This window comes from Dioscorea cayenensis, chromosome 8 (assembly GCF_009730915.1).
Source record: "Dioscorea cayenensis subsp. rotundata cultivar TDr96_F1 chromosome 8, TDr96_F1_v2_PseudoChromosome.rev07_lg8_w22 25.fasta, whole genome shotgun sequence".
Classification (NCBI taxonomy): domain Eukaryota; kingdom Viridiplantae; phylum Streptophyta; class Magnoliopsida; order Dioscoreales; family Dioscoreaceae; genus Dioscorea; species Dioscorea cayenensis.
Window position 1 is genome coordinate 5,021,432 of NC_052478.1, and position 24,162 is coordinate 5,045,593.

Here is a 24,162-nt window from a genome sequence, read left to right on the forward strand (position 1 = left end):
CATGAATGAATTTTCAGAATAAAACCCTTGATGAAGTTTGCACTTAATGTGTCATTCGGAGAAGAAGATCCATGGCGAAGTTTTGAAAAAAAGTGGATAAACCACAACTACTAATAATAATAGGAAAGTTTGGCGGGTTTTTTGTTTGCAAGCCATCGGAAAAAAAAAACCTAATACACCTATATATAAAACAAATGATGTTTATTTATATATTTTTGTAAATCAATTTTATTATCTTATATACCCATTTGACCAAAAATCAACTAAAAAGTCTTATTAAAAAAAAAACCTTTTTTTTGTTCTCTTATTTTATTCATTTCAAGGAAAAAAAAGATAAATTTATATTTAATAAAATTTATAAATTTATTTTAACTAGAATGATATGAGCAAATAAAAAAAATTTTTAAAAAAATATAATTTTTACAAAGATGTATGCTGATTTCAAATCTATGCAAGTTGTTGTCAGATCAGATTTTAAATCTATACGAGTTAATTATCAACCGATCATCAACCAATGGTCTATATCATTCAAATGCATGATGTTACACAATGTTTTAATCTGAAACGTAAATCGTGATTGTAACAGAATCAATCTCGTTCAAACCTATTTCTATTAGGTCTATAGTTGCAAATCTAAAAATCATAAACTAAACACCAGGAACAACCGTATAAACAGAGTACCATACTCAGATCTCAGGATACTATTTATAATACTATCCATATACCAATATATGCCTATCTCTCATTCTTCCTCTCACCCATAGTTTTTTCAAATTTGGAGACATCTCCATGGACGTTCCCAAGTTGTCTTTGCTCTCTCTCTCATATATATAATATATATATAATTATTATCCACAAAAGTAGCACACCAATCTAGAACTTGGAGATCAAATAAACGTCACTTCAAACGCAATGAAACCAAAAAATAGAAGCTTCAATTAATAAAAAACCAAAATTAAAATTATATATAATACTAAAAAAAAAATTTATACATTACCTTCCAACAATTCATCAACTTTTAAAGTATTAGTTTAATTACTGAATTTTATAACTATAAATATGTGAAAATTGCACTGTATATATATAGAGACTTTTTTTTACAATATATTCATATAGAAAGACTTGAAAATGAAAAAAAATGAATTAAAAATAAGAAGAAAATCTCATTTTGATAATGAATAATGGATTCAATTAATAAAAAAGTCTTTGTTTTACACAAGATTTAATATTTTTCCCTCCCGCGTTACTTCACAAGAAAGAAAGAACATATTCGTAATTATAATAATTATTATTTTCAAGGTTTCTAGAAGCACTTATCAGTCAAGATTCTCATTGACTCCAAGTTAACGGGTTCTATGCCAAACCCGATATCCGAAAAGAAATATGTAATTAAAAATTATTTTTAAATCATAACAAAAAAAACATAATTAAATAATTAAATTTCTTGTTTCTCATGTTCTAACAGTTTTTTTAATTATTATTTGAGAAAATTTTATTTCTTAAATGATTTTGAGTTTCGGATTTCGGGTTTGGGGTTTGGGTTTTCTGAAGAATCCGATAGTGGAGAATCAGATCCGAATCCGATAACAGCGAAGCAGCCGGGAATCACGAGGGAAAGCAGTGGTCTCGCTGGCTATAAATGTCATTCCAGGTGTGCCCCTCTGTGAGTTCCCAGAATACCCCTGCGAGGAAAAATGGACGGAGAGGCGGCCGGAAAGAGGGTGGTTGTCGTCGGCGGCGGCGTTGCCGGAGCGTCGCTCGCCAAGTCCATGCAATTCGTCGCTGATGTGACGCTTATCGACCCGTAAAGATCTCACTTTTGCTTTCTAATTCGTAGTTTTAGTCTTTTAGATTATTATTCTTTGAAAAAAAATTGGAATTTTTAATGTGCGCTCTGATGGGAAGTGCTCTTTGTGTTTCGTTTTGTGGATTTCATTTTAGAGTTGAAATGGAGGGGGTTTATGCTGTTTTACATGGTGATTTGGTTTAAATTTCGCTCATTTTGGAGCTAATTTTTGTTTAATCGAGCGCGTGAATTGATGGAGGATATGTGTTTCTGGTGGGGAGTTTTCGATTTTTGGTGTAAAAGAGGGGTTTTGATGCTGTTTTGGAGAATGATGTGGGTGGAAAGCTTGAGTTTTGTGATGATTTCATTGTTTTCTTTGAGTGGATTAGTATATATGATAGGGTAATTATGGCGAAGTAAATTATTTTTTCATTGAAGATAAGAAAGAATGTTGAGAATTGGGGATTGTTTAAGAAAAAATGAACTTTCATGGTAAAAAGGAAGGATTTTGCTGCTGTTCTTTATGATGGTTTAGTTTAGATCTTATCACTATTGTTCTAGTTTTTCTTCTAGATATGTTTATGACTTTGAGGTGAACCATAAGATATTTTAGTTTGGTTTCTAATTATGTACCATTTCTTATGCTGATTCAGATGATTTATTGCTTTAAAAATTATACTTTTGATGATTTCTTTACTTTTCCTTGGATTGTGATTCCAGGTTGAATTGTTTAGTATGTTCTCGAGGACAATATGAAGACTGTTTGGAAATGGCTGGATTTTTTGATGTTTTTCTTGAAGAGGAGTGATTTTGTTTGCTGTTTTAGATGATGAATCTTTGGTTCCTGATTTATATTTTAGATGCTTTCCTTTGCATTGTTTCTTCTCCTTTAATTTTCAAACCTATGAAGTAGCATTGTCTTCTTTCAGTGTTGTTCCTTTTGACTTTGTTTCTAACTTTTTCTGCATTGAAACAGGAAAGAGTATTTCGAGATCCCTTGGGCGAACTTGAGGTTGATGGTCGAGCCTTCATTTGCAGAGAGAACATTGATTAACCACACAGATTATGTCGCCAATGGGAGAGTTATTACGTCACCGGCCATAAGTGTTACTGAGAATGAAGTATTAACAGCAGAAGGGCGTTCAGTGGTGTATGACTATCTTGTAATAGCTACTGGTCATGCAGATCCCATTCCCCATAATCGGAAGGATAGAATCAGTCAGTTTGAACAAGGCAAGAAAAATTGTTTTATCAATCATCTTTAGTTTATCTTCTAAGTGTATTTCCTACATTTTTCTTTCAGCAGAAAAAAAAATTAATATCAATCCATATGTTGGTATAGTTAGTGAAGATAGTACTATTAAATTAGAAGCAATACTATCATTACTGACAGTGATTGGTTTCATGATCAGATAACCAGAAGATCAAAGCTGCTAACTCTGTGCTGATCATTGGGGGAGGTCCAACTGGAGTCGAGCTCGCAGGAGAGATTGCGGTTGACTACCCAGATAAGAAGGTGACTGTGGTCCATAAAGGATCAAGGTTGTTGGAGTTCATTGGACAGAAAGCAGCAGATAAGACATTGGATTGGCTGACGGCAAAAAAGGTTGAGGTGCTTTTGAACCAAACAGTTGATCTGGACTCTGTATCAGAAAGTGAAAAAATCTACACAACATCAACCGGTGAAAAAATCAATGCGGATTGCCATTTTGTTTGTGTTGGCAAGCCAACGGGATCATCCTGGCTGCAGAATTCGATCCTGAAGGACTGCTTGGATAAGAAGGGAAGGTTAATGGTTGATGAAAACCTGCGTGTCAGGGGACAGAAGAACATTTTCGCCATTGGTGACATTATTGATGTTCCTGTAAGTTATTCTTGTTACACTCCCTTCTTCAATTCACAGTCAATATATAGACATTCTTTGAATGTGGTTCGAACAAACTGATTTTTAACTGAGCTTTGTATAATGAGCAGGAAATCAAGCAAGGATTCCTCGCACAGAAGCATGCGAGCGTGGTTGCGAAGAACTTGAAGTTGATCATGAAAGGAGCCAAAGAGAGCAAGTTGAGCAAGTATAAGCCGGCTTCGGCTATGGCAATCATATCACTGGGAAGGAAAGAAGGTGTCGCGCAGCTGCCGTTTATGACAATGATTGGATGCATCCCAGGCATCATCAAATCAAAGGACTTGTTCGTCGGAAAGACTAGGAAGCAGTTGGGACTTGATCCTGGTACTGCTTGATGAATTCTCAGGATTGAAAACTGAACTTTCTAGTTCATGTGCTTGGGCTTGTTGTTTGTGCTTGTGATTTTTCATTTTAATGTTGTTGTTGGTTTACATTTTGTATGTAATTCTTGTGAGAAGATCATTGAAATTTGTATTGATTGAATTATTGTAAAATAGTAATAGAATTGTGATATAAGTTTGTTTTGATCCAAATGCTCTTTCATTTTCTTTGAAGTATTTAAATTTCTTGTTGCTCCTTTGTAGACTGTTTTGTAACACCACATTTTTATATCTATATGTAAATTTTATGCTTTTTAGGATTTTTTTTGAGCGACTGTTTATTTATTCTTCTTAAAAGATACACACACACACACACACACACACAAAATTTAAGATATACAAAAGAAAATGTAAACTAGGAATACTTATTTTTCATCTCTATATTGTTCAATTTTTATAATATGCTTCATGATGAAATTCATAATGAAAATAAAGAATCTAACATGTAAAGTTGCTTTCAAAAATATATATTCCTACAATATATATTTGGATAGCTTGTTTGACTAATGTTCACATGAACCATTTGTTTCATTATCATTATTAATAAAGTTCTTTTTATTGCTTTTTTTTAATATATATATATATATATATTTAGCCCTTTGTTTCTACTTTCTAGTCTTTATTTGTTAACACAACTCACAGCTAGTTTTCAATAATTATGATAAAATAATCACCTTTTGCCACCTTAGTGTATAACTTGTAAATTTTAGAACTTTGAGGGGGGTGATATGAAATTTCGAAACCCTCCCAAAACCCTTCTTTTCCCTCCCCTCCGCATAACTAGGGTTTCATCTCTCTCTCTCTCTCTCTCTCTCTCTCGCTCTCGCCATGAATCTTGCACGATTCCTCACTTCAAAGTCCCCAAATCCGCAGAAATGGCTTCTACATCGCCTCATCGCCTCCTTCCCTTTCTCCACTGCGGGATCGCCAGCGAAGCGCTCTTACAAAAGGAACCCTCAGACCCAATCCTCAAAGACTGAGGAGACAGCGTCGAGCCCGGTGGATAACGATGAGTTGAAGCTCCCCAGGCCTAGCGAGATCCCTTTCCAGCCTAAGGTCGCGAATTTGGTCCAGCTCGTTGGGACCATTGGCGTGCCTGTCCAGCTACAAACCTCGCCGGAGGGGGTTTACTCCGCTGCCTCTGTTCTTGTTCATGAGAAGACTGTGGATTTCCCGCGATTCTGGTAATCAAAACTGTATCTTTTTAAGGTCTTAGTTGTATTGCACTTGTGTTATAGGTTGTGAAATTTATCTTCTCTGAACATTTGTTTATTCGAATGGGAAGTTGAATTTTATGGTGGATTATTAATGAAATTTACAATTTTCATTAGCAAAGACTTGGAAATTCTTTATGCGGAAACTATTTGGTCATAAATGAAGCCAGTTGTAGGGTCTGAGACCGTAATATTTCTCCAAAGTGCCTTTGGAGAGGCACATTTTTTAAGGGAGTTCTGCTGTCTCGATAAACTTTTTTTTTTTCTTTTGGTTTTTGGATTTCTAGGTAGATGTATTTGCTAATCTGTTTCACGGTTGTTGCGCTGTTGTGTTCTCTTGTATATTTCTTGTAGCAAAAAAAATGTGTTATTATATCTATTAATGACGTATATGTTGGAGTTTTACTTCTGGGAACATTGGCATATGCTTGCTGTATTTGTCTTTTTTAATATCTCTTTTCCTCTCAGTTTAAGGTGGCAGTGTTACTATTCTTTGTTGGTTTTAGCCATGATTATTGGACCTCAGTCTTTTTATTGTCCTTATGTTCTGTTCAGGATTCCAGTTATCTTTCAAGGTGATTTAGCAAAAATTGCTGCTTGCCATCTAAATGAGCGTGATCATGTCTACATAACTGGACAACTAAGTGGAGATGCACCTCCTGTGAAGTTTGAAAATGTTCATGCTAATGTTCAGGTAGAAGCCAAGCTGGTGTGTTTACATGTTATTGATTACCTGCATGCTAAAATTATGCTTTGCATGGTTGAAAGATTAAAGTGGTTGCACCTTCCAACCTATTATTGCTTTGAAATTTCAAGTTTATGGTCTCTGCTCCTTATCAGTTGAATGTCTCTGCTAATCAAGTGGCCACATCCTTTGCCTAATCCTGGTTTCTGATTCAGTTCTCAAATTGATAGTTTTTGCCCAAAAATCATAATTAGAATTAGCCATGCCAATTGAAACTTAAGTTGATCTCAGACAGGTCTTTAGTGAGCAAACCAAATTATGGCTATATTTCTCGCATTGGTTCTACTATACTTTAGGTGTCATATTTCTAACTTTTTTTTATTTATTATTCAACTCATGAACTCCATATGTTCTTTGCTAGCTGAATATTTATGTGAATTTGTTGGTCTTTCTATGGCTTCTTCCTTCATGCTATTGATGTTTCTTTGTAAACTGTTCTATTTCTCTTGTTTGGGTTGTGAAGTTTTTTTCATTATAGGTTCTGGCTCATACCCTTAGTTTTGTACAAGGATGTCTGAAGGACAGAGAGTTGGCATACACGCAAAAGGCTATGTCTTTGGATTTTTCAGGTGAATTTTGGAAATGTGCATGTTGGGACTTTTGCTACAAGTGAATTTTTTTTTGTTATTTTCTTTGGGAATTCATTAATTACTCGACTGCATGGTCCAGTCTATGATGAATTGATTACTTGGCCTTATGCTCCAAACATTTTACTGGTGCACCTCCCTATATGCTATAATCCAAGAACACCATTCTGTGTCATTTTTGTGTTTCTTTGACAATGATGATAGTCTTCCTTGATTTTTTTCATTGAGATAATTTTGCAACTTCTACATTTTTGCATTCTTTGACAATGATATTGTTAGATTGCTTTTTATATATTTATGCGCAATATAATTTAAATTCAATTCTTATATAATTCTATTTCAGTTAGTCTGGCAGTAGCCCATAATTCATTGTTGTATTAATTTCTGAACATACAGCAGCAACTTCTTTGGAGTGTTTCTATTTGTAACCATTTCTGGTCCTCCAAATTGATTCACACAAGATTGGTTCCATTGTTTTGTTTGGATTACATTTATATTAGAAATGCAAAATGCCCATGAGGATGCTAGTTTGTGAAACCTCTGGTTAATCTTTCTTATGTTCGAGGTAGCCAAAAGAGATGAAGATCCAAGCACCTTTTATTTGTGGGTTGACCTTCTTACAAACCCTCATAAATGGTGGGATAACAGATCAAACAATGTCAGTAAGCACTTTGGCCCTTGTCTGCACTTCTGTTTGAGAAAGTATTTCTTTAATATATATATATATATATTCGTTTTGTTTGCTGAAGTATCCCATTTGATATGACAATTTTATTCCCAGCTAGATTCAAGATCTCCTGCATTTAGACATAAGGATAATGGCCAAGTATTGTTTATAAACAAATCTACTCCTGAATGGGTCATAAAAAAGTTGGATGCACCAACTTTCAGTCAGAGAACCGAAAAAGTACCCTCAAATGGTTGGTATTTTCTTTGCTTTTAACAATCATTATACAAAAGGATAATCATGTATCCACCAAGTTAATTTCAGGGACTTCAAGGCTTGCAATTTTGAAGAACTTTTGGAGTGACCTCATTGATAATCCACAGAATTGGCAGGATTATAGAATAAATAAGGTAAATGCATGTGGGATATTTAATTTTGTATTAATAGAGGCCATTTCTTCCATTTTTTTGACCCCCTGATATATTTTTGTTCTTTTCAGTTGAATCCAAAATTCCCCGACTTCAAGCATAAAGATACCAGAGAATCACTATGGCTTAACACCGCACCTGCAGAGATCCTATTAATGCTTGATGGGTTACAATTTGCTGAGGGTAACAGTACAACTAAAACAGCAAAAATTCTATCTGTAAATGAAAAAGGTGAAATCTGATAGCGCGTAGATGTTTTCCTTTATTTATACCTCTTCTAATTTGTAGCACTATGTGTATCAATGAGAACAGAGAACCTATGGAAGGACTTGGTGGAAAATCCTAAGAACTGGTGGGACAACAGGTCTGACAAGGTAAGAATTACGCATAATTTAAACTTCTAACATCACAAACAAAGCCATATGTTTTCCGGTCTTATGATTTCCGCTTGCTGCATTGAACTATTCTAGTTGAAACCATCCCAACCTGATTTCAAGCACAAGGTAACCGGTCAAGTTTTGTGGCTTGATTCATCAACAACACCGTCATGGGTGTTGGCCGACCTGCCCCCGCCAAGCTCTAAATCAAATGATGCTAGAAAGCAGGGTACAAATGATGCTGGAAAACAGGATACGGTTCTCACATGAATTCAGATTCTGACTTCCATTTGTAAATGAGTTGCGTGGCCTTATACTGAATCCCGTATTCCATTCCAAAGCAGATCTTGCAGTGTTGGATTATAATACCGGTTTTTTTTTTGTGTGCTGATATTCGTTGTAGCACTACAGCAGCCCAATTTTGTTGTGCTTTTTTTTTTTTATAATGAGATAACCAATATATATTAGAAACATTCCAAAGTAGATCTTACCAACAATCAAATGATCTATTGATAGATGAGTTCCGTTATTACTTTTCATAAGTGGTGAGTGTTTAAATCACAGGTGAAAACACATTTTTTGTATTCTAGAAATATGAACAGTGATTATATGCAGATTGTTTTTATGTCCATGTGTTTGCTGTTTTGCCGAAGCTTGTGCACACTTCTATCTATTTAGCGGCTGCTCATTTTTGATGAAAAATAAATATATATTAGAAACATTGTTAATTGTAGGTTTAGATTGTGAAGCTCCAATGCAGGCAATTTTCTTTTTGCCGCTTTGCTCCTTATTGTTGTTGTCAAGGGGCTCCATTGAATGGGATCACTTTTTCCGACCTTCAAAGAGTAAACTACTATTAGTCATCAAAGATTCTGCAGGTGCAAGGTTATATATGCAAGATTTGAATGCACTCTTCATCACCATATTGTAAGTGATAAAATGCTTTCATAGACCACACATTATTATTTAATATATTTTTAAAAACATTTGGTGATGGTGCAGCTCAGTTTGCCTGTTATGTAATCATCAACGTAACAAGCTCTCTCAAATAAATAAATAAATAAAAATACAATAATGCATGACCAATGACATTAAAATATATGCATTATATCAGAGCGATAATAATGAACAACTAAGATATTGACTACTAAAAAAAAACATTACCATCCAATACAACATGCAATTAAACCAAAATTGACAAGAATAATAGCCAAGTCAATTGTCCAACAAAACATAAATAAAAGAAATTTAGAATTAAAGCAATATCAAAGATCAAAACGGAAATATGTTCTATAATGGAGGTAGCCAAAACACAAACAATGAATCATGTTTTTTTTTTTTATTATTACTGAAAGCAACCAAGACACAAGCTGGTTTACAAGCATATGATTTACACTGCTATACAAGCTTCTCATTTCCTTAATTACATAAACATAATACACTCACTCAAAGCTCTGGGATAACCCAGTCTCTTTCTGACCGCAAACAATCATTAAATTTATAAATTTAAAAAAAAAACAAATAAAAAGAAAACAAAAACTCAAGCTCACAAACAACTTGTGATCTTAAAGAATACCAGACATCCAATAAACAAAGTTGGAGATTGAGCATGAAGGAGACTGAAAGAAGAGAAAAAATAAAAATAAAAGAAAAACCTGTTTCTTGGTGATAAATTATGGGAGCAGAAGCAGCTAATAAAAAGAGCACTGATGCTACCTGTTGACATAGAAAGATAGGATCAAATAATTGGAAATACGAACCATTAATGACCATAAGTTGAAAATAAAAGAATTGATGAGGACCTGAGAATGAACAAGAAGCACTTTGTGGATTTCAAAACAACAGAAGACCCATTTTGAGTTTGTTTTGCTTCCATTTAGGCAGTTTGTAGAAAGCATCCTTTGTCATGCCAAACTTTTCTTTAAACTCTGATGATGATAGATAGGACTGCAACAGTGGAAAGAACAGTTAGGCCTAAATTTGTAAAAGTCCCGATTTTACAAAATGACACTTTGGTATGTTACCTCTCTCTTTGTTACATCAATTTCAGTGACAGGATCAGAGGATGATGTTGTTAGGCGTTCATATGGAAATGTGGGAAGCCCATCATCGTCTTCAGCCTCATCCTCCTTCGTGTCTTCCTGTATGACTTCTATTCTATTGTTCTTGGGGCTCTCCTTGGCATTTGTTTCTGAACTTACCTTGTTGGCCTCAGGGCTCACTACAGATGGTGAGAAAGTAGGTCAAAACTTTGTCCTATGCAACAACTCATGACAAAATACTTTTCAATTTCCATACCTTTAGTTGATTTGGGTATCAAATTTACTTTTGTCGTCTCAAAAGAAGAAGTCAAAGCTGCTATTGCAGCCGAGCGGGGAGCTGTAGCTGAATCTGGTGTCCCAGACTTTGGATACAACTTCCTGACAACAGGTGGAGGGGTTGATAAGTTCCTCGTATTTGCATTCTCAAATGTAGCCGCCAATGCATTGAATGCCGGAGACCTCCCCCGTACACGCACTCTATCAGGGCTGAAAGACATGCTTCTAGAACGCTGAGATTTGTCTGTAGGCACACTAGACCTTCCCCCATATGATGCAGGAGCTCGCCGCTTAGGCTTCTGAGAAGATAAGCCAATAGAATTAGTACAAATGGCCATGAATGCAAGCATGCCATGTGTATGGACTTTGCACACAATAGATCAAAGCAAAGAACAATAAGGATGTAAAAATACATGTTCCTAGTTAGAATTTAAAAAAGTTCCTTCACTGATTTTCAAGTGAATAATAGACCTTGTGATCAGGACACTAGCATAAATGCAAATATCTATTGATTAGAAATTGTGGAAGTTCTGGTGTAGGGAATGCTAACAGAAAGGGGATTGTATTGTGCTGTGAGTCCTGCGACAATGGTTCATTATTGTTAGTATGCACAAGAGATGTTTATCATTGGCCCTCAATGAGGCAGCAGCAGCCTCGTAATCCATGAATATTGTAACCATTTTTATGTCTCTCGATTCTACGCTCTTTCCACCTTTCGAGAATTCCTCGAGCTCGAGCTTACACAGAAAATTCTAAGGTAAATGTTGTTGTCCTTTGTGAGCATGCCAGCTAGCAAGTTTTCTAGAACACCAACACATGAACAACTTAGTTTTACTCGAAGCATAGAACCTGACGAGCTCCAAGCCATATATCATCTCAGCACTAAACTCAGATAATAATAAATAAATAAATATAAGAGAGAGTTTTGCATGGAAATTTAAAATCAACCAACAAATTAACATATAGCTAATGTTTTTTCAACAACTAAGATAAAATGTGTTCTTTAACTCAAAATCCACAATGAATTCAATTGGCACTGCTTTATATAAATCACTCCAAATATAAAGCTTTGCACGAATAGAAGTTTTTAATTTAATAAAATACAGCTTTGGGGATAGATTATTATGTTGTTCGGCTAGTCTAATAAAAGAGCTTTAGTATTAAGCTTTGTTGTTTGAACTTTTGAAATTTAAAATAAGCTCTTGAGTATAACATACTAAAAGGGACATTTTGATTTATTTTTTATTTTTTAAACTCAAAACATGAATTCCAAAGATGTACAGGTTTAACTAAATGGGCTTCCTAAAGATAAAATAATGTTATTTATATTTAAAAACTGCAATAGAAAAATAAGTTTCAGCTTTTGGAGTTAAAAAGCAATAAATTTGAGCTTCTTAATAGAAGCTGTTTTCGGCTTTAAGAAAGCTAAAGCTCTGACACTAGGTTGCAGGAAAAGTACTGAAAGAGCTTTTAATGATGAGTAGGAAGCTGTTTGACCGCTTCTAAAACCCAATGCCAAACACACCCTAACGCTGCTTTATGCATGCTGACTTTGTATTGGTATTCACTTTCTAATATATACAAGTGATTACTCTAAAAATGCCAATCCACATAATAAGAAAAAAAGATTTGGCAGAAAGTAAATGCTCTAACAACCATGACCATGCTGGAATTTGGAAGGTTCAGAAGCTTTAAGATAGGAAGTTTTAAAGGAATAAATCTTACATCAACTGTTGGAGCAACTCCACCTTTCATTATTGTGAGCTTCCTCTGGAATGAATTACCATGCATCTGCAATCCAAAAAAGAGATATTGATAGCTTCTGAAGTCAGAAACAACAAAATAATAAAATTGTACATGTACTCCATAAAATGAATCAGCAGCGTATAATTTTCCACAGAAAACTACAAGTATTCAAGCCTGAGGAACTTGCAAAGACCAACTAATGAAAAATGCAAGAACACCCTCAATGAATATTCTACATGAACCCTACTTATGAAAAACAGAAGACAAGTCAGATGGATAAGTGCAAATGAATGCCTACCAATGATTTAGCAGAGTCCCAGGTAAAGAAGCGAGTGAAAAATTGCGGCTCTCGTCCTTCCATAACGATGAATATGGATGTCTCTTTGGCCAGCTTTTCCAGAAGAAAATCATGTTCAAGAAATTTCTGTGCAAACAAAAAGAGAGAATAAAGCAGCAAGTATACAATTCAAAAGCACCTTTTCCCATCTAAAAGCAAATTCATTTCTATATTTTGAAAGCAGACATGATTCGCAAATACCTCTCCAATTGTTAAAGCTAGTGACTTGGTCTTTGTGTCCACCTGTTGTCCAACCCAGACAAAGATGTCGGATTGGCAATCAAGGATGAATACATCTTCTGTCATCAAATCATCCTGGGTGAAGCTGAATATTTCTGTAACCTGAAAAAATTATAAAGCATTTGTTAAAACAATAGACGATTTAGCATCCTACACTTATTAAAAAATATACAGAAGGAAGTCCGCACCTTTAAATTGCCTGCATGCGACGTGTAGACGATAGTGATCAAATATGGCATTTAGATCCACAAATAAATAGTTAATAAAAGATTATATAACCAGTGAAAGAGTCTACATCAAATGATGGCATCATTCCCTTGAAGATTACCTTTAAAGAAAGTGCAAGAGAATAGATGTGGATCATTTTCTGATTCTCTCCCGATCTTCTGGCTAGGGTATTCACTTTTGCCCCCAAGTAAACTCCAGAATAGTTCAGTTTCAGTTCCTTCCTTTTGTGGTTTGGACTGGACATTAGGCTGTAAACATTGGATAATCATTCTTAGGCATGACCATCAAAATAAAAGTACATGATAAACAAAGTGTGCTAATATAAAGAACCTAGAGGTACATATAAAAGATGAATTACAAAAGAAACGACGTAAATAAGATATGCATCTCAACTATCATTCAAAACATGAAAATTGAGGCCAAACATATTGTCAAGCTTTCCCATTTGCATTGGGAACAGTTTCAGCTGAAATTGCGAAATCAGATTAAGAAATTAGTGGACTAAGTTGAATGAAAACCTTCAGAGAGACAAGGTAAAATCCATCATCCAATCGATAAATGGCATGAAATTAAAAAAGAATACCTTAAAAATTACAAGTTATTACAAACATAAGCATTGACCTTTTCAATAGTAATAAAAAGGACAGCAATACAGCATGGCATGTTAAGCTTGCATATGCACCACCAGTAACAATATTTGAAATAAAGCCTCATTTATGCAAGACAATATGCATTATTAAAGATGATTGAAACATACTTTTAAATTATGGTATAGCATTAAGAAGGACTAAAGCCACTAATATCACCTAAAGTGGATGTTATCATTTGCTCCAACCCCTAAAGTGAAAATTGTTCACTTTGACCCATAGGCGGCGCAGAATCAGGTCTTGGCCAATGAGGTGGATGTAATCTATGGTATGCCATCTGCCGTGGCAGGACATATGACACAATTTGCCACATCACATTAAAAAAATAAAAAGAATTATTTGTTGATATCTTTCATATTCATGAATGCCATTAGTATGACTTTCTATAAAGAAAGTCAGTGATCGAGGTCAATGGTGTTGACATGGATTAATTTAAAAAAAGGTGAATTTTTTTGTGTGACATGGCAGATAATATGTCAAAGTGGGCCACATGTCCAGCCACATTAGATGTCACATCACTGCCTACACCACCTTAACAGCCAACAGCTTGCATGAGTTCACGTGGTTCAGACCATTGAACAAAGCAGTCAAAAGAAACATAAATGATCACTTCAGGGGTCCAAACAAACAATTTTTCACTTGAGGGCAATTGATCGCTTTAATCCCATTTAAAAAAATCAAAGCCATTTTATTCTAGAGTTAGTTTAGAGAAAGCATAAGCATCATTATGGAAAAGTTAATTCTGGTCTTAAGCTATAGGGCAAGTCCTTGATTGCAATAAACACAAATTTTGACTCTTCTTAATCCCTCATGCAGGAAAAAAATCACACCTTTAGCAGATCTAGCTGTCTCTCAATAAGTTCTTGGTCATCTGATGTTGTCAGGCTTCCAGACCATGTAAAGACAGTGTCGCCGCTATGCAGTATGAAGCAATAAGATGAATTCAAAGATGATGCTACCTATCAAAGTAAAACACAGATCAATTAGAATTTCTTGTTGATACAAATATAATTCACTTAAGATAGCATCTATCGAGTAGCTTAATGGCCTCAAGGTCCATGACATAACCAAGAGAAGACTACAATAGCAATATATATATATATATATATATATATGAATCAATTCAAAGCAAAGAAACCTGTGCACTGATTTAGATGATATATACCGGTTCAACTTGAATTGCTTGCATATTATCTGGTCCAGAACCTTGAACTCGAAAAAGCGCGAGTCCATCTTCTGTGTATGTATCATCGGCAATGCCATTTTCAGCAATAAAATTTTTATATCCTGAGCTTACACCACCCTGCAAAATTTCAAATTTAAAGTTCTTTGTCTGTCAGAACACCATCTCAGCAACAATCAATAACTCCCCACCACACTAAATAACTTGAGACCCGAATCCAACCTTGTACACAATAAAGCTCTGGAAAATGGAAAAGAATTGAATAGGTTCCTTTCCTTCATATAAGCGTGCCTATAGAGGTACAAAGAAACTGCTGAGAATGACATATATATATCTAGAAAATATGTCAGAGAAAAAAGGACTAGCTAGTTGATAAGTACCTGAACAGCCTGCAACTTCAAAGATTCAGCCATCTTATTTGCAAGTGAAATAGCTGCAGATCTCTCTTCCTGTGTTTCCAATTAAACAGCATTCATAAGCATTTCAGTATTGTCTTTCCAAATTCCGAACTCCTAATAATCATGTTAAACAACTTTAGTTCCACTAAATGTTATTCAATGCAAACAAAATTACTGCATTTAAACATCCAGATCTCCATAAGTAGGGACCTGGTAAGCTGAGGCACGAAGTCACGCCACTTAATGTCCTCCAAACCATTTGAACAAATCAACTTCCAAGTCATCAATCAGACAATGGAAACCACAACTTGCACTAAATATTAAAGTTTTATAGGTCAAGCTTGGAAAAGTGTACATCACACCCTTATTTTCTGTTATTATAATCATGTTTTATGCTTTCTGTTTCATGTCCCTAAATCAGGTTTTTTCCATATCTAATTTCATTTATTTTTCAATTTTTCCTTTGTTTGACTAGTCATCTTTTTTAATTTCAACTTATTTTTTTCAATTTTAAAAATAGGTTCCATATATAATATGTTTGCACAAACCTAAGAAGAGTTTTATGTGCCAAACAAACCCTAGGCTAAAAATAACTCGCAAGTTCACCTCGATGCTCTTCTTCCCAAACCAAGTGCCAACAAGGTATTCCTCATTATCTTCTCCAGGATATGTATATTGAAAGATATAGCAATCTCCACTATAGAACTTGGACTGATCAGAAGATGAAAGAAGGGTCTTCTCTTGGCCATTTACTCGCCAGACCTGTAAATTCAAGATGGGAATTGCAGTAAGCACGTTTTAGCATATGGTTTTCTCGCATATCATGAATTCAAGCAAAGACCAGCTGAAATATGAACAATAATAGACATTATTTCACGCATAAAAATACTGAATATGCCCTTATAGTGTTGATACTACTAATATATGATTGACAATGATAGGAGGACCTGCAAATTCCCTGTACAATCAATATATGGTTGAGGCTCTTCTTTGACTGGGGCTGCTTTCATCAGACCCTTCACATTCAATCCCTGGCGTTTTAGTAGTGCTAGCAAACAAAAAGTTAAGAATGTCAGGAACATATCAGAACAAGAAAAAAGGAAAAAATTTCTATTCAATTTGACCAACCTGCGACTTTGCCTCTGCCATCCTCAGATACAGTCACATCAGTTGTCTGGGGCCATGCATCAAATTTGGATCGAAACATCACAGTTTCAAAACCCTCAATGAGACGAATAATATGAGCCTTAGGCCGGTCAGATCCATGGAGCAATTCCTGCATAGATTAATACATATGAGATAAATTTTTCACATAAATATCTACTCATAGAAAATTTTCTATCGCAGCACCGGCTCTTACTTCTGCAGCAGCACTGGCACTTTTCCTTTCTTCAAGGGAAGTATTTCTGCCCGTCCACACAAAAGCTTCAACACCACAATCCAGTAGGTAACACTTATTTGTCTCTAGCAACTCTCTTGTCAATGAAGCAGCTTCAACAGGAGACAGCTTCCCTTTCTCAATGCTTAGGAAGACAAACAATTTCTAATTAAAGATAATATACATTGGCATCACAGTTCCAGAAAGCTTGCAAGTAGGAAAATTTATATGCTCCCAAATGAATTTTTTTTTTTTTTTTAAAAAGAAAAGGATAACAAAACCTACCAAAAGAGCTTTGGAGAAAAGGTATCAATTTTTTTATCATCCTCACTAGCTGCTTTTCTCGGAAGAGGAGCAAAGCCACCAAAAAGACCCCAAAATTCCCCGGCCTCAGCATCAGCCATCAGTTTACCATCCTCTATCAATAACATTTCAAAAAAAAGGGGGTTAAGTTGCAATAGATAGTAACACTAATCAGCACCGTGCATAAAGACCAACTTACCAACAGCAGCCACCTCACACTTCCCTTCATGATATGTATCCTTGATGTATTGGACAACTTCAAGAGCTTTAGCTCTCTCTTGAATAGATGAATTAGACCCATTAAACTGAAAAATCTTAGACTTGGTGTCCAGAATAAATATATCATCATGACTGAGAGACGATCGAGAAAAAGGAACCTGATAATTGTAGAGGTGATTCATAATAATAAAGAGCTGATTAGATAAATGAATCAGAAAAATGAGGAAATATAACTTGCCTCTTTTACATGAACAACGTGCTTCCCTTTGCATACAAATAATCGAGTTTCATGCTCATGCTCATTGATTTCAGCATGCTTGAACCCAGATGCCACACCACCTTGCTGCGGAATGATACATGGCTTAAAGTAAGAAAGGAATTTCTCAGTCTCATGGCCTTGCATCTCCCGGTATTGAACTGCTCGTCCCCCAAGAGCAACATCAAGCTCGACAGTTTTGATTGCAGCAGTCCCAGCCTCATCCTTTGCATTTCAAAATGTAACATCACCAAGTGTCATCATGTGCCCAGATATTCTTCAAATAACAAGTAGTTGTCTCAGAAATTCAAAGTGGATTGAATCAATAACTAACCTGACTGGTGTCTTTACCAAGCCAGTAATGTATATCATGGCGAAAAGCACCACTTTTTAATGCTGTTGTCTGCTTGAGAGAGCATAAATTCATTGTCAAAAATAGGTGTCGATATCAATTCAGATATAAGTATAATGGAAGGTATTGTAACATTCATTGGTGCTTTATTATAGAGATTTCATGTCCGTACAAAAACTGCATTTGCAAGGAAACATGCAATAAATATAAATAGGTATATATAAACATCTACTATCATAATACATACGTGCGCATGTATGCATATACATAAACAACAAATCAATTAAGTATAAATATGGCAACTTCCAGCCCTTGAAAAAAAAAAATCGTCATCAAAATAAAATGACAAATAGAGCATGTTTCTCAATCCCTCTGACCAGGATCCTCGCAAACATTAACTCAAGAAAATCCAAACTGGTACATGAACACTACCACTCTTAATGTCTGGCTTTTGATCATGGTACTATAAGTTTCTCTGGCAGGTGATAAGTTGTGCAAAGCAAATAAATAAAGGACGCATGAAAATTTGCATATGACTAGGTGAATGTATTCTCTTTGTGTATAGAGTAACCACAATGATGCAGCAGAAATGATGGTAAATGGTATCATTTTTCACTAGTTCTCTTAGCTGATATTTTCTAGCAGATTTAAGAGGCCAGACAAAATAATGAAGGGAAATAACCCTCATCATGCACGAATTTAAAGGGAACCTCCAATACCTTCAATACGACATATGAATCCCCAGTAAAGAACTTTCCATATGAAGCTTTTGGGACAGGAACAGGGCGGAAGTTCTCAATACGCCAGATCTCCAATCCCCTGCTCTTTGTCAAGGAATACAAATTTGCACTTCTAATAGACAGTATTTCAGAAAAGAAAGACGGTCATGTGCAATTATTAGACTTGGTAGTAAAAGCGACGTGCATAGAATTCGACGTGCATAGAATTAGAATCAAACACCTGGAAAAACTTTGCAAAACAGCAAAGGATACGCTTTTTGTCCAGCCCCCTGGAAAGCAGGATCTACATCCCTCATGGACACAGCCATATTGGCCTGGGTTGTTGTGGAAGGGCTGTCTGCCCACTTTAGCTTCAATTTGGAATAAGAAAAGAACATAAATTAGATTCAAAGACATTTGATCCAAAAGCAAATTAGTTTTGCGCAACTACCAGTGAGAGTATTAGTAAATACTTCCCATTTAAAGAACTATTTATCACAAAGGTTTCCAAATACCAACAGCCTCCACAACTCAGGCACATAAATAACATGATAAAAAAACATTTAAATAGAAATGAAAGGCGGAACTATCCAGTAGGCCTTAATCTGGTGAATGAAGCATAATACTATGAAAAGAAAAGTCCTCCAGTGATTTCGACCATTATAACTTATTCATTCTTGGAAAAAAAAAATTGAACAAATAAAATTCAAGAACTGCAAGATGCAAACTTCTGAAAATATGTTATGAGTTGATTGTGAAAACACAACTGCAGATCAGACATGAACCCCAACACAACTCCAAGCTAAATATAAAGGAAGTATAAAAACCAAAGACCTCAAAAGCAACAAAAAAAAAACCAGAGACAGATGTTGGAGTTTCTAGTATACAACATACACGGATCAAGATCACGCTTCTCCTCCAAATTTAAAACCTAAAAAGCAATCTTTAACAGACACACTGAAAACACACACATCAAACTACAAGAATCGAATCAAATCACAATCTGACATTCAAGAAAGACAATCTTTATACAAAAAAGAAGGCCTTAAATTACAAAAACCAATAAAAATCCTCATCAAAATCAAGAATTCTCATACCTTAGGCCCTCCAACATTCCTCATCCCAATTCCCCAAAAAAAGAACCAAAAATTCGAAGCACCAGAACTCTAATCCCCCACAAACAACCAGATCCAACCCCAACAACTCCGCACGACGCCCACACTCAATAAAACCTCAACAAACAGTCCGCATACCAAAAATTAAATAAAGAAAGCAACATTTACCACGCCCCCATTAAAAAACTCTAAAAAAAATCTCCAGCTTGGACCGTTACCTCGATTTCAACCCCCAGACGGCGCCGACCGAGACTTGAAAGCTGAGAAGATGTGGAAGATATAGAATCAAAGACGATGACGAAGCAAAAACCCTAGAATTCGTTCGAATTTGGCCCCAAAAAAAATAAATAAATAAAATAAAATAAAATAAAATAAAAAGAGAAAAAGAAAAAAGGCGACAAAGAATGATGACCGCCAGGCGTGCTTATCACTACTCTCTTAGTCTCACTAGTGATCTTTTTTATATTTTAACCCTTGATTTCTTTCAGTTTTACATTTTGAGTAAAGTGGGACCCATGGGAGGAACCAACCCCGAACTGACACGTAGTTGAAATCTCTGACGTGGCGGTCTTTGAGTGAGTGTAAAGTCGTCTTTGGTGCTCGAGAAATGGGTTTAAAAGGGTACGTGGCGTGGTGTGAGTGGGTGGAATAGATGATTGGTGTTATGGGGAAGGGTTCAAACGGTGTTCGTTAGTCGCTGGTGCGGCGGAGAGGGCGCGGCGGCATCGGGTGAGGAACTTAGACTTGTGCCACGTGGACTTGGGATCTGAGAATGGGGTACGTGGAAGGTGATTATTGGTTGATGGAACGTGTTTGGTGTTTGGCTGTGCAGGTGATTTGGCGCTGGATGAGTTGGAAAGGTGCTTATTTTAGAATCAATAATTAATTGACTAAAATATTAATTCTTTTTATAATAATAATAGGGATTGCCTGTAAATAGAGACTGCTGCTTTGGCTTAACTAGGGAGCACGTGGCCAGCAACATGTCACGTGCGTCCCAATATTTCTCTCTTTTTTTTTTTGAAAATTTTCTTTTAATTTACTAATTTAAAGTGGTCCTGAGTTTTTCTCGACTAAAATTCTCCAGAATATATATATATATATATATATCAAGGAATATATGTGTGTGTCATTTTTTCCTAAAAAAAATTTGGTAAGTTTCACAAGATTTCACCAATCAAATAGATAAAAAATCTAATCACAACTGTAATGATCAAATGTTAATATATAATTTGCAAAAAAGAAAAAAATAAGTGACAAATGAATGAATAAATGAATGAATTGATGAGTTCAGTGTGGTATAATTTTGGAATGAATCATGGTGTCTTCAGGAGTTGCTCCTCTCACAGGAGTTGCTCCCCAATGTTTAGCTTCCCAGGAGTTGCTCCTCTCACAAACTTTCTCCATTGAAGTTCTCTGAGACTTTGTCCTGCCAGTCCAAGAGAATCATCCTCCGATGATTTTTCGGTCTCTTGAAGCTGAAGATCGATAGACTCAATCCCTTTCGCAGGCCCGTCTTTTGCTTTCAATGTGCCTCCATAAGAAAGGAACTGAATCACTTCATAGTGATCATCAATTCTGCCGGAAACCAATGCGATGCCGTCTGCAGGACCATTTTGCAGGCGAACAAATGTTGTGAAGATGAGAAATCCCGAATCGCTATTGTTGATAGTAAAGACTTGCCCGTCTTCTAACGGTAATGATGCATACATTTTTCCGTCAGCTCCATTGTATAATATAAGCTTTAATGTGGATGCATCGGTTGATCTCTCCACTATGATCTCAACAAACTGCATCATTAAAAACAAGGCACTATTTTATCGGCTCTATGATATCAGATATGGAGATCACACTCAAATACTTTAATTATGCCAAAGTAGTGTACATACTTCGTTTCGGTCTTCACCTTTGTTGTTATAATGGAACTCATTGACCCAAGCTTGTAGGGACGGACTGAAAGTGGTTGAGATTGTTGGAATAGTGGGCTTCCATATGAGATTTGCATATTCTGGATGATCGATGAACGGGTTTCTATTGTGCTGATAAAGCTTGCATATCCTCTCATTTCTCAGCTGTTCTTCTCTTGATGGTGGATCAATTTCATTCCATTTAAGTAATTCAGACAGCAGTCCCATTGTCCTGTTTTCTACAATAGATCGGTGGTCATGAGGTTAGACAGAGTTAAAAATAACAAATTCATCATAACAAATACCAAATGAAGGCTATTCTAGCAATGAATTCAAATTCCAGGAAAATTCCAGTTATATCATCCATTGCTGAATATATATATATATATATATCTATATATCTTAAATAGTGCTTGCTCTTTCCATTCTACAGTAAAGAAAGTTTCTAAAACTGAGATTACAACCATCTTCGATCTTTTATTAACTTACGGACATTCGGTGAATCAGATAGTTGCAAAGGTGGGTTTCTGTCAGGAACATGAAACCCATAACACACAGCCATGTACATCAGGGACCTCGCTATATCCCCTCTAACCTGTAAACAGTCACAGGAATTCAATCAAATCAAAATATCCACAAATACAATGACATTGTCTATTTCTCTGATGAGAAAATAAATAAAAGAGAATTTATTGACATGGACTAAAGGATCAAAAGGCATCATAAAGATTGTGTCTGATACTGGTCTTTATCAAGTATAACCAAAAAGGCAACTTTTAATTAAAAAATTTTTACTAAAAAGAACATTATTTATGTAACTGATGAGCTGTAGGAAAACAAATGTTATTAGTAAGCCGTGAAGAGGTCCAGGAGCTACATTTGGGTGAATTTATTGATAAAGATCAATTCATAATAGGTATAACAAATGACAGTTCAATGACATTCTAAGAGAAAGAAATTAACAAATTCAAAGATTTAAATAAAGTAGTACAAAACAAGGGACCTGTAATGGTGGTGCCCATCTCTGCTTATCTGTTTCTGTATCAAGAGCAGCTTCACGGTTTGCTGGCCTCAAACAGTCGGTAGATGTATCGGTACACTCACCATAATATTTGTTTCCCCTCGACGAATTCACTAGAAAGCAAGCACTACATAGTTTTTTCATCATTGTTCTTGAGTTTGTCAAACATATGATATGACAAGAACCATTTGTTATATTAAAAGCCATCTCTTCTAGTTCATAAGGTGATTTTCAACATGGAGTAGAGATGATTTCCTAATTCAGTAAATAGCATTTGCATCAAAGTGTGTAAACCATGTAAACTCATTACCATTAACATCAGCAGGGCGGATATTGTGTAAATCAGACAGTGCTGGTGCATCTATCAGACCATATGATCGAGGCCATAAATGCTCTCCTGAAAAACCATAAACGACTAAATAAGCCGAACAAGTGAACAACTATTAGGTATTGCCTAATGTTGAAATTAAAGAATACTAACCACCATTCCGAACAAATCGAATACCAAAACATCAATTACTGTGTATATAAATCACTCTTCTTAGTTGTTACAATCATAACAAAGCTCAAACTTCCTTCAACTTAGAGCAAATAAATTATCAAAACCAACAATTTGAATTGCAAAGAGCAAACATTAAATCTTTCAGTAAATTAATTGAAACACAAACTCACTGTTCCATCCATCAGGTCTTCCTGCCAACTGTTTGGCCACTGCCCTTAATGAATAAATCTCAATCCTGCAATCAAAAAGCAACCAAAAATGGTGATTTTTTTTTTTCATCTCATCACAAACACCAAAAGATGATAACTCACACATCTGAAGAAGCCTCAGGATTATCAGCATCCGCAGCATCAAGAATCATAAGAGCATCCCATACCTAAAATTCAAAATTATGAACTCTAATTCACAAAACCCTAACAAAAGCCAATCCTTCGTGTAAACCAAAAAGATCTCACCTTTCGGTAAGGAATGGGATCATGAACTGAAACAATGGATCCGAGCTGCTTCTGAAGCTCAATGCCATGCAATCCATTGGTAGTGGAGTAGTAATGACGGATGTCTTCGCAAGGATAGTGAGTACTTGCAATGGCGACGGGATGGAGAGGAAGGAAAGCAATGGAGGCAAGGAATCCCGGAACGATTGGAAGAGTTCTCATGGAGATGGTGGTGGGTGGAGTTCGGAGGAGCCGAGGAGGAGGAGGAGGTGGAGGAGGAGAAGAAGGGTCGCCACTCGCCAGTGATGAGAGGCTTCGTCGCTTCGATCTTCTTAACGGGTTTATACCCGTTTGCCCGAATCCGCTAAGATAGATCCGTACCCGCTTACCAAATCGATTCCCTTCACGTTTCCCCGCGAACAACGGGAACCGGGCTTGTTCGGCTGCCATGGATTCCGGCGAGCTGGAGCTCAATATAGTAACAATTTCCTAAGAAAGTTCCTTCCTTTTTGGAAATAGGAATTGAGGTTTGACTTCTGGTTTGCTAATATGGATTTGGATAAGGGAAAGATTGTTTTTTTTTTCCTTGAGATTTTCAGGGAGCTCGATCTTTGGAAGACGAGGAAGTTTGTCACATGGACATGGTGAACTATTGAAGAAGATAAGATCAATGAATATTGATAACGAAACAGTTTGAGATAATACCGGTTAATGATGATAATGAATCAAAGATGCAACTTTTCAGATTTCTACTGAGAAGTTTGATAAC

General features: G+C 35.8%; 4 protein-coding genes across 8 annotated transcripts; 2 read left to right on the plus strand and 2 right to left on the minus strand.

The window, feature by feature from the left end:
* Nucleotides 1–1,656: 1,656 nt before the first annotated feature.
* On the plus strand, nt 1,657–4,220 carry LOC120267882 (apoptosis-inducing factor homolog B-like). Its single transcript, XM_039275555.1, has 4 exons — nt 1,657–1,804; nt 2,763–3,019; nt 3,199–3,650; nt 3,761–4,220. The coding sequence occupies exons 1-4, from the start codon at nt 1,695–1,697 to the stop codon at nt 4,025–4,027; spliced, it is 1,086 nt and encodes a 361-aa protein (XP_039131489.1). The 5' UTR covers nt 1,657–1,694; the 3' UTR covers nt 4,028–4,220.
* Nucleotides 4,221–4,825: 605 nt separating this feature from the next.
* On the plus strand, nt 4,826–8,696 carry LOC120266358 (protein OSB3, chloroplastic/mitochondrial-like). Of its 3 annotated transcripts, none has more exons than XM_039273985.1 (9): nt 4,826–5,256; nt 5,842–5,980; nt 6,510–6,600; nt 7,188–7,280; nt 7,404–7,538; nt 7,610–7,695; nt 7,785–7,944; nt 8,026–8,087; nt 8,184–8,696. In XM_039273985.1, the coding sequence occupies exons 1-9, from the start codon at nt 4,901–4,903 to the stop codon at nt 8,358–8,360; spliced, it is 1,299 nt and encodes a 432-aa protein (XP_039129919.1). In that variant the 5' UTR covers nt 4,826–4,900; the 3' UTR covers nt 8,361–8,696. The 3 variants fall into 3 exon arrangements, with proteins under 3 accessions (XP_039129919.1, XP_039129918.1, XP_039129920.1); XM_039273984.1 differs by having other exon boundaries at nt 7,188–7,276; nt 7,400–7,538; XM_039273986.1 differs by lacking the exon at nt 7,188–7,280.
* Nucleotides 8,697–9,405: 709 nt separating this feature from the next.
* LOC120266949 (villin-5-like) lies at nt 9,406–19,913 on the minus strand. Of its 2 annotated transcripts, XM_039274607.1 has the most exons (25): nt 19,748–19,913; nt 19,512–19,646; nt 18,688–18,785; nt 18,415–18,514; nt 17,678–17,746; nt 17,326–17,568; nt 17,068–17,245; nt 16,851–16,983; nt 16,548–16,710; nt 16,316–16,463; nt 16,135–16,235; nt 15,794–15,949; nt 15,170–15,238; nt 15,012–15,080; nt 14,772–14,909; nt 14,437–14,565; nt 13,060–13,207; nt 12,920–12,930; nt 12,693–12,833; nt 12,453–12,578; nt 12,134–12,199; nt 10,389–10,707; nt 10,115–10,311; nt 9,893–10,037; nt 9,406–9,806 (listed from the first exon to the last, which is right to left on the minus strand). In XM_039274607.1, exons 2-24 carry the CDS (start codon nt 19,533–19,535, stop codon nt 9,924–9,926), a joined length of 2,940 nt encoding a protein of 979 aa, XP_039130541.1. In that variant the 5' UTR covers nt 19,536–19,646; nt 19,748–19,913; the 3' UTR covers nt 9,406–9,806; nt 9,893–9,923. The 2 variants fall into 2 exon arrangements, with proteins under 2 accessions (XP_039130541.1, XP_039130542.1); XM_039274608.1 differs by lacking the exon at nt 19,512–19,646.
* An 826-nt stretch (nt 19,914–20,739) lies between these two features.
* Nucleotides 20,740–24,068, minus strand: LOC120267919 (extracellular ribonuclease-like). 2 transcript variants are annotated; one of them, XM_039275593.1, is made up of 8 exons: nt 23,415–24,024; nt 23,271–23,335; nt 23,130–23,194; nt 22,768–22,854; nt 22,440–22,570; nt 21,926–22,031; nt 21,419–21,675; nt 20,740–21,319 (listed from the first exon to the last, which is right to left on the minus strand). In XM_039275593.1, the coding sequence occupies exons 1-8, from the start codon at nt 23,841–23,843 to the stop codon at nt 20,873–20,875; spliced, it is 1,587 nt and encodes a 528-aa protein (XP_039131527.1). In that variant the 5' UTR covers nt 23,844–24,024; the 3' UTR covers nt 20,740–20,872. The 2 variants fall into 2 exon arrangements, with proteins under 2 accessions (XP_039131527.1, XP_039131528.1); XM_039275594.1 differs by having other exon boundaries at nt 21,196–21,319; nt 21,436–21,675; nt 23,415–24,068.
* Between the last annotated feature and the right edge of the window lie 94 nt (nt 24,069–24,162).

Excerpts from the sequence above, each read along its gene's own strand:
- LOC120267882 (XM_039275555.1), top strand. The coding sequence starts at position 1,695 with ATGGACGGAGAGGCGGCCGGAAAGAGGGTGGTTGTCGTCGGCGGCGGC. Across the intron at positions 3,020-3,198 it reads AATCAGTCAGTTTGAACAAG|ATAACCAGAAGATCAAAGCT; the intron begins GCAAGAAAAATT and ends TTTCATGATCAG. Across the intron at positions 3,651-3,760 it reads GTGACATTATTGATGTTCCT|GAAATCAAGCAAGGATTCCT; the intron begins GTAAGTTATTCT and ends TATAATGAGCAG.
- LOC120266358 (XM_039273985.1), top strand. The coding sequence starts at position 4,901 with ATGAATCTTGCACGATTCCTCACTTCAAAGTCCCCAAATCCGCAGAAA. Across the intron at positions 5,257-5,841 it reads GTGGATTTCCCGCGATTCTG|GATTCCAGTTATCTTTCAAG; the intron begins GTAATCAAAACT and ends TGTTCTGTTCAG. Across the intron at positions 6,601-7,187 it reads TATGTCTTTGGATTTTTCAG|CCAAAAGAGATGAAGATCCA; the intron begins GTGAATTTTGGA and ends TGTTCGAGGTAG.
- LOC120266949 (XM_039274607.1), bottom strand. The coding sequence starts at position 19,535 with ATGAGGAATGTTGGAGGGCCTAAG. Across the intron at positions 17,747-18,414 it reads ATTCATATGTCGTATTGAAG|ACAACAGCATTAAAAAGTGG; the intron begins GTATTGGAGGTT and ends TCTCTCAAGCAG. Across the intron at positions 16,711-16,850 it reads TTTTCTCCAAAGCTCTTTTG|CATTGAGAAAGGGAAGCTGT; the intron begins GTAGGTTTTGTT and ends TGTCTTCCTAAG.
- LOC120267919 (XM_039275593.1), bottom strand. The coding sequence starts at position 23,843 with ATGGCAGCCGAACAAGCCCGGTTCCCGTTGTTCGCGGGGAAACGTGAA. Across the intron at positions 22,032-22,439 it reads GATGGGCACCACCATTACAG|GTTAGAGGGGATATAGCGAG; the intron begins GTCCCTTGTTTT and ends GACTGTTTACAG. Across the intron at positions 21,320-21,418 it reads AAGGTGAAGACCGAAACGAA|TTTGTTGAGATCATAGTGGA; the intron begins GTATGTACACTA and ends TTAATGATGCAG.